This window comes from Taudactylus pleione, unplaced genomic scaffold (genome assembly GCF_031769625.1).
Source record: "Taudactylus pleione unplaced genomic scaffold, aTauple2 ptg000040l, whole genome shotgun sequence".
NCBI classification, from domain to species: domain Eukaryota; kingdom Metazoa; phylum Chordata; class Amphibia; order Anura; family Myobatrachidae; genus Taudactylus; species Taudactylus pleione.
In genome coordinates this window covers 3,174,801-3,183,753 of record NW_028284442.1, presented here as the reverse complement: position 1 = coordinate 3,183,753, position 8,953 = coordinate 3,174,801, and the positions used below count along the sequence as shown (strand labels likewise).

Here is an 8,953-nt window from a genome sequence, read left to right as displayed (position 1 = left end):
CCACAGGGTATGGCATGGCGTTGCAAAATGGAGTGATATCCTTCCTTATTCAAAACCCCTTTTACCTTTAACAAATCTCCACTTTACCAGCACCAAAGAAGCCCCAGACCACCACATTACCTCCACCATGCTTGAGAGATGGTGTCAGGCACTCTTCCAGCATCTTTTAACTTGTTCTGCATCTCACAAATGTTCTTCTGTGTGATCAAAACACCTCAAACTTCGATTCGTCTGTCCATAACTTTTTTCCAATCTTCCTCTGTCCAATGTCTGTGTTCTGTTGACTATATTAATCTTCACCTTTTATTGGCCAGTCTCAGATATGGCTTTTTCTTTGCCACTCTGCCTAGAAGGCCAGCATCCCGGAGTTGCCTCTTCACTGGAGACATTGACACTGGCGTTTTGAGGGTACCATTTAATGAAGCTGCCAGTTGAGGACATGTGAGGAGTCTATTACTAAAACTAAACTAGAGACTCTAATGTACTTGTCTTCTAGCACAGTTGTGCACAGAGGCATCCCACTTCTCATTCTACTCTGGTTAGAGCCTGTTTGTGGTGTTCTCTGAAGGGAGTAGTACACACTGTTGTAGGAAATGTTCAGTTTCTTGGCAATCTCTCGCATGGAATAGCCTTCATTTCTAAGAACAAGAATAGACCGTCGAGTTTCACATGAAAGCTCTCTTTTTCTGGCCATTTGGAGAGTATAATCGAACCCACAAATGTGATGCTCCAGATACTCAACTAGCTCAAAGGAAGGCCAGTTCTATAAATTTCTAGGTGACCCCAAACTTTTGAATGGTAGTGTGTGTAAATATATATATATATATATATATATATATATAGTGGCAGTATCACCAGAGATGGTGCTGGTGAGCAGCAGATTGTGTGTGTGGCAGGAGAGATTCGCCTACACAGAGAACAAAAGCATTGTGGGAAGATGTGTATGGGCTGCCTTGTGGAGAGCGCTCAGGTGTGGGCTGATGAGGCAGACCAGTCAGGCTGCTGTTGGAGACAGTCTATGTGGGACTGTGGCAGCCAGAGAGCCCAGTGAAGCTGAGCAAGCCATTGGGGGGCCAGAAGGCCTGGGTCTGTACCTGCAGGAGGGACCCCGAACTCTCAGACTGTGTGAAAATAAAAGCAGTGAATCTGCAGGCTGAGGAAGCCAGGGTATACTGTATACCTGGAGGATACAGGGAAGGCACAGAGACTGACTGACTGTGTTTGAATAGCTGTGGCAGTTAAGCCAGGCTGGAGCCGGCGATAGACCTGCAGAGAAGCAGGCTGAGACTTTATTGGCAGACTAGCTATAGAGAGGAAGAAGTGAGTTAGACGCCCTCATTAAGCACCTAAACACTGCACCAATCCACCCTCTACCGAGCTAATTACCCCAAGATATCACAATTATATATATATATAAACAAATCGCTCCAGCAGCACTCCTCTCAGAACCAGAACCTCTCAGAACAGCCGATGCCTTCCTCACATGAGACTCCTTAAGGGATCACGATGCATGGAACAACAATCAGGCGGCACTCATGACAAAGATATGGCAGGAGACCAGGTATGGCAATACCTTCATATCTTTGTCATGAGTGTCACCTGATTATATATATATATATATATATATATAAAAACAAAGAAATCCTACTGATGCGCATGAAGTCTTTTGATTGAAATGTCCAGAAATGATCTGTTCAGGTGCTTATAACATTTGCTCATGTACATCAAAGTTTAAAACATCAAACTCCACCATGGACGGTCCTCCGGATCCTGGTGTAATCGACAGGCCATGCTGCAGATACCAATTCAGCGGACCACCGCTGACTCTGGGAATACCGGATGACGTCATACGTGACACACACATATATACACACAGTATATATATATATGTGTAATAGGCTCTTAGTCAACTACGAAAAGCACAAAAGCTTAGTAGGATATTGAACTCTGTATAACCTGGCCACCAAAGGAGAGGGTATTCAATCAGGAAACCGGCTGCCTTAATACCAACAGCCGGCTTCCCGACTGTTATATCCCGGCAAAGGTGAAATGCTGGGCGTCTAGATGTAGACGCCTGACATTTCCCAGATGCCGGGAGGCCGGCATCTCGATCGAAGGCCACGAGCAGACAGCAGCAGGGGGGGAAGGGGGGAGTTTTAGGTTTAGGGCACCCGGGGGGGACTTAGGCACCCCCCCGGGAGGGTTAGGCACCCCCGGGGGGACTTGGGTTTAAGCAGCGGGGAATGGGGGATTAGGGTTAAGCACTTGGTGGGGAGGTTAGGGTTAGGCACCCCTAAGGAGGGTTAGGTTAGTTTATACTTTATTTTATGCCATATCGACACTATTTGTTGACTTTCAGACCAATTGCAGACCAGCCTCAACGTAGATTGTTTAATTTAGCCCCCTACCCTTCTCCCCTCACCTCAATTTGGAAACACCCTCTCTTTCCGCAGGCTGTGTTGATTGCATGGCAGCCCATTGGAAATCGAATGGAAATCGAATAACATAACCAGTTTTACACACATCCTTGGTAAGCTTGCATCCACTTCATTCCAGGGCAAATGCCACTTTTCTGACAAACTTTATTTCCAATATTGCCAAATTCATAGTTTTATACAGCGTCCCAGCGTTTATGCATCGCTGCCCCTTCATAAGACTGCATCTACACTGAAAGCCGTAAGGGTAATATTTCAGTGCTTTACCACTCCACATTGGCTCCAGATATCCGTCTCCATGATCCTCATGAATCTGCCTGGAATCACCCCTGGGGATTTCTCTAGACAGCGAGATGAGGGCTTCCATTGGCCTCCAGACTGCAAAAGCTTCAATCAGCATTGCCACTAGAGACATGTTATAAGGTTTACTCCCGCTGGTACTTAGCGCCCGTTAAGTTGCACGTTATATTTCCTGGATCTTCTGGGGAATGTTGGGAGGCAATGTGGAGCAGTTGGCACTTTTTACCACATTTGGTGGTCTTGCTCTCCCATCCTCCATTTCTGGACAGAAGCCTGGACCCTGATCACATGCCTTACATGCATTACGTTTCCCATGGACCCAGCAGTTGCTTCACTTATCCGCCCAGTTACACAAATTAGTAAGTCTTGTGAACGTCTACTCATCCACATCATAATGCTGCTAAATCTCTAAGAGAGATGGACCCCAGAACGCATTTAGACTCCGTGGAAAATATTACTAGTATCCAGAACATCCCACTTCCTAAATTCCATGAGATCCAGGGTTCATGGTTCCAGTTAATGAATACTCTGCTGCCTGGATCCAACAAGGTTTCCACCTCACACCAGCATTTGGGTCACTATGCTTTGACCCTCTTCTGCTAGGGTATGTGCTCCCCCCCCCATCCTTCTCTTACCCTCTTTTTTTTCCCTCTTCTCTGTTTTGTTTAATCTTTCTTTATTCTCATTTTAAATTCGCTCTGCTGAGAGTTTGTTACTTTTCTACTCTGCTTCTGTTATTTTTTTACTCTCTAATATCTACTGTATAATTGTCTCTATTAAAATTATACTAGCTATTGCCCCATTGTTTGTAGTATTATGGTTAACATTATTTAAAACATCAATACTTAAATTCCAACAATAATCGGCTAGCATTTCAATACCTTTGGTTTGAACTTCTCTATGTTTTATAGTTTTTGTGTGTGTGGGTGTGTTTATGTAACGTACATGACCAATTATTTTATACTATTTCCTTGATGTTTGTTCTGCCCGGGGCTAATTTTTTTTTATTTACTGTTTTTGATTATATCATATGCCGTTAAAAAAAAAAAATGAACTCAAAATAACTCATGTAATGTGAAAATGCATCTGTCCTGCTCTGTTGTGCCCACTACCCTTGAATGACAATTGTTGTTATTAATGTGAATGTTTGTTAAGACTATGAATTTATCGTTTTTATGATACATATAAACACCACCCAACAGCTAGTGTAATTCAATATGATCTATAATGAGAAATTAATCTGACAACCAGCGCTTAGTATTCATTTTAGCATATGCTCACTCTTTATTAGACTAGTGAGACTGATAATACATTGCTTGTAGTGCAATACACTAGAAGCGATCTTCTATCATCATACACACATCAAATGTTAGATGGATTAAAACTGGGTGTTGACTTTTTGGAAGTGAAACACAGAATCTCAAAACCCAAACTCTGATTAATGTTTGTTGGGTTTCATTTCAAACAATGTGACAGACTAAACAGTTTCAACCCATAACCACTTTGTCATTTCCATATGCCTTTTAACCCTTTCACTGCCAAGACTGAGTAGGAGTCATTCTTTAGACACAGCCCAACTGTGACATGCAATCTCCACTCATACACTGCAGCACACAATACTCCAGGGGGAAATAAAACTCAATAACAAAGGCAACAGACCAGCAAGTAATTAATTCATCCACTGTCAGAAATGCGTGCAGCCTGTGACATCCCACAAACATGCAATGACATCCCAGACCAAGAAAATGGGAGGCTTAAAAGAATCTCACATGGGGTCAACAGTTTGGACTAACAAATATTGGGGTCTATTTACTAAGGCTTGGATGGAGATAAAGTGAACAGAGATAACGTACCAGCCAATCAGCTCTTAACTGCCATGTCACAGGCTGTGTATGAAAAATGACAGGAGCTGCTTAGTTGGTACTTTATCTCCAACCAAGGCTTAGTAAATAGACCCCATTGTCGATTGATATCTATGTTATAGCAAATGAGAAATATTCCAAGGATGAGGATGTACTAACAGAACCTGAATTTCCCAGTAATATTATGGCTACTACTCCTTAGTAGATATTTTCCAGTGATCATTTTTCATTACCAGACACCATAGTGTATTCACTGCAACACAGCAAACTTTAAAAAAAAAAAAATCTTTTTTCCAGATGACATTAAGCAACTCAGCAAAATAAGGGGATCAATTTCTGAACCTTTATTTGATAGATATAGGAAAAACATTGTTACAGTACTTAAAAACAATAACGGAGTAATCTGTCATTTAAATATCTGTATCTAGCCTAGATTTTGGGGGGTAACCACTTAGCAGCAATCGGCGAAAAACAGGGATTTTTCGTAGATTATCCCCGTTTTTTGCTGATTTTTTTTTTCCCCTTATGATATTACCTTGGACGAAATAGGATATTTCACTAGAAAACACAGTATCCGTTCTAAGTCCCGATAAGATCCAGCATCGAGCAGACTTCGGGGCTAATTGGTTAGCCCCTGGGAATCCATTAGCGCCCAAACGAAGTTCAGGGCTAATTGGATACCGCCCTTTAACTACCTAACTGACTGATAATTTGAATACTTTTGCAAAGCACCAAGTTTAAAAAGAAAAAAAAAAAAACTGACAAGAATATTATTCTCCAAGAAACTGTAATTTGGGAGTTGACACTTCGGTAGTCACTTTTACATAGGTGTATGGAAACACTTTGTAGAATCCACATGCTATGTTTAACCCAGAGAACTAAACAGAGGATTAAATTCAAGCATCTGTTAAGAGCAGTTGTAGAAAAGGGATTAAAGCTTCATTGGCTGCTTTCAATTATTTCCACAAATTTTCAGACTTGCTGATACACGTTTTCGGTCATGCCAAGATTTTTTCAGTGTCCAGTCAGTGAATGGGCACAGTAGCAGAAGGCTAAAGACGAAAAACTAAAAAAAATTATAAGTTTTCATGAACTTCACACCTCAGCGTCTTCTCAATATCAATTCATTTTAGACATCTGATTTCACACTGAAAAAGTTGGACTTATTAAGTTAAACTGGAACAATCTCTAAAAAGAAAAAACATTTAATATTCAGTTGAGCGTAACAATTTTCACTAAAAAGTGTATAGGACAGAGGACTGCATATTGTATATTTCTTTGGTTAAGGTTTTCTCTCTGTATTTTGCATTAGGAAACTAGACACCGGGCATGTACAGAGCATTAAACTAAGTAATCTGAAGGTGGAAAATTAATTTTAAGTTGTATGGTTGTCGTCTCAACAATAACCTAGATTTGCATTCTTAAACCTTTTCCTAGATGGCTTTATGTTAAAAATGGAAAGGTATTACTTATTACTTCACCAAACCAACATGGTAGGGGGTCAACATTATTTTTACACTTGCAGATGTCAAACAAGTGGAGGAAATGCAACATTAGCACACAGCACTGGAACCATGACAATGTCCTCTCCATATCTTCATGGGTGTACCTCGGGTGCTCTGGCATCCAGCCATGATACAAAAACACAATAGTAGCTTATTTTGAGGGAAAAAAAATAATAAGCTTTTATAATGGACACTAGTATGTGTAATCAATTTGGATCAAGCTCCAATTGGGAGAGGGAATGATGCAAATTATTATATATACTATATAAAGTATATATAAATATCTAAAAATGATAGAAAAATTAAAACCTAAGTTTAACAGGTACACTTCAAAATAGAAGAAAAAAATACTATATTTTAGATAATTTTAAAAATAAATAAAAATATTTTAAATGTCTATTTGCATACATCATTCTTCCTTCCAATAACATAACTGTATTACAGGTACACTTAATTAGGCGTAATATTAGTGAATGGTAGCCAACATGCAATATACATAAGGATATATGGAATAGTAAAAGAGTTTGGTGTGATTTCTGCGTTACATAAAAAGCATAAGCTTCCAAAACCTGTTCTTAACATCTATGGATAATGAGCTGTAAAAAGTACCCTGCTTGAAAATGTGCCAAAATCACTATGATTGAATATAAAAGCAATTTATTAAAATTCAAGGTCATTAAATCATTCAATGATTTAATATCAGTATAAAAGGCACTTTGATTCTCTAGGTACACCTTTTAATTTTTGTTATCATGCTTCACTAGACATCAATCAGACTTAGCCACAGTACCATTTCTTCTCTTATTACATAATATTGATGTAGTGCTGAAGAGGATTAAAATGGCATTTATATTTATGAATTAAATAAAATTACTTTCCATATCAGATTTAAAAAAAGTTTTAGGGTAATTAGAACAAAATCAAAAGACATTAACTTTCACACATTTCGGCTACCAGAGTTAAAATAAACAAAAAACAGTATTGAGTAGGATTTTTCCATTTCAAAATACAAAAGTTGCACTTTAGAAAACAGAAACATATGCAAGATCATGTTAATAAGTTGTGGATTTAATGATATTTTACAATATTATCTAAATAAATACAAAGTTATGTTAAACGCCTGTATATTGACATTTGTTTGATTTTTTTCTCAAATCCTCGATTTTTAATATTCTTAATTGTATTTTGGACATCAAACACAAAAACATTATGGCAAAAAAATAAAGACAAAAAAATAGGTGTTTTAAATATTAACCACCCCGCATATAAAAGCAGGCACTTATGTATGCATGTAAACTATCTCCCTGACACCGAAGTGAATTTCAGAAACAAAGTTACATATTCATTTACATAGTTTCTAAAATACCACACAGTAAATGTTTGTCTTTAAGCACGATCATTATGAAATCCAGGTTTAATATGGAGTCTGCTTCCGTTTTCACACAGTGCCACTTTGTCACAGTTCTCTGCAAAATCACTTTTAAAAAGTTTTACAAGTGCAAATGAACACTTCATAGAAGTTGAACACGCCAAAGCAGTTAATTATGCAACTAGGATTATGTCCGTGTGACAAAGCAATGTTTATTAGTATTCAAAACAATGGTGAAAAACCCCTATAAAAATATCCCTTTTATATTATAAAGCTTAATTTCCTTTTAAAAGTTAGCACGTAACCTTTTATTCTCTTCTCGCAGCTTTTCTATCTCTGCAACTAAATTTTCATTTACAGAGTATCTTTCGAGTAACATCTGAATTTCACTCTAAAAGAGAAAAGCAAATAATGAAAGTATAGACACAATACAATAGAAACAGTGGAGATAAACAAATGTATTACTTATAAACACCACTTTATTTACATACAACTATGCACACATGTAAATAAAAGCTGCGACCAGATAGATAAATAAAAAAAATTATATATATTAAAGATATATACATTTAGATATTTATTTCTCTTACCAAAAAAAAAGAGAAAAGAAAACATGTTAAAAGCTCTGGGACAAAAGATAGTTAAACAGCAGGTTACGCTGTCTGCAAGGATTGATGCACCTTCATTTACTGGAGTTTGTACACAAATTCAAAAATTATATGATTTCCAAATGTATTGAAATCAGTGCCAAAAAGATTAAGAATGTTATTCTTCAAATGAAATAGAAAAGTACAAATAAAAATAAAATGTGTTGGCAAGAGATATTTTATGTCTTTTTAATTTTGCCTTATTATATATGTGCTGCTTAATTGTGTTGTCTCCTTATGCAGATACAGCATTGCATGAAAGTTTTACATATATATGTAGTGTATTTATATTGCATCAACAAACTCATTCCATGTTTTTCATCATGCAAGATTGACATATGAAGTGAGCAAAAACTATTTTAAAATCTTGCATTTTTATACAAAATGTATGACAATATACCTCTCTCTCTCTCCTAGTTATGCATTAGAAAAGTATCTGTTTAGAATAAGTCTTCCAGATTCAGACTAGGCACAGCGCACACCTGCAACAACTCGCATAACCTGCTGCTGCTCCTAGGATTCTCATTGCAATATATTGCCATACAACATTTTCTAATTTTACAAGCTCTGCATTGCACCATGGTTTCCTAGCACTGTCTCCTTGTCTTATTACATGCTGTGAAATGAACCTTCTTTTTAGCAGCACAGGTCATTAAAATAATATTAACTACAAGTAACTTATATGGAAATGTTATACAATTTCTTAACTGCTTTTTTCACAGTTCTCCTTTTATTAAGTTTTATTACAATTCTTTCCCTCAACAAATGCTGAGGCAGCATGTCATTAGTGTTGCTTCCGCTGGTACATTTAAATATTTCTCATAACTGCAGTACA

At 37.6% G+C, this 8,953-nt stretch overlaps 1 protein-coding gene across 1 annotated transcript in view; it reads right to left on the bottom strand.

Annotated features, from left to right (window-relative positions):
* Positions 1 to 5,367: 5,367 nt before the first annotated feature.
* The window catches only part of NEDD1 (NEDD1 gamma-tubulin ring complex targeting factor), a 77,336-nt gene continuing 73,750 nt past the window's right edge, over positions 5,368 to 8,953 (bottom strand). The window contains exon 15 of the mRNA XM_088453688.1: positions 5,368 to 7,862. Coding sequence (XP_088309814.1) covers positions 7,758 to 7,862 — 105 coding nt within the window. The 3' untranslated portion in view covers positions 5,368 to 7,757. The remainder of the gene's footprint in view (positions 7,863 to 8,953) is intronic.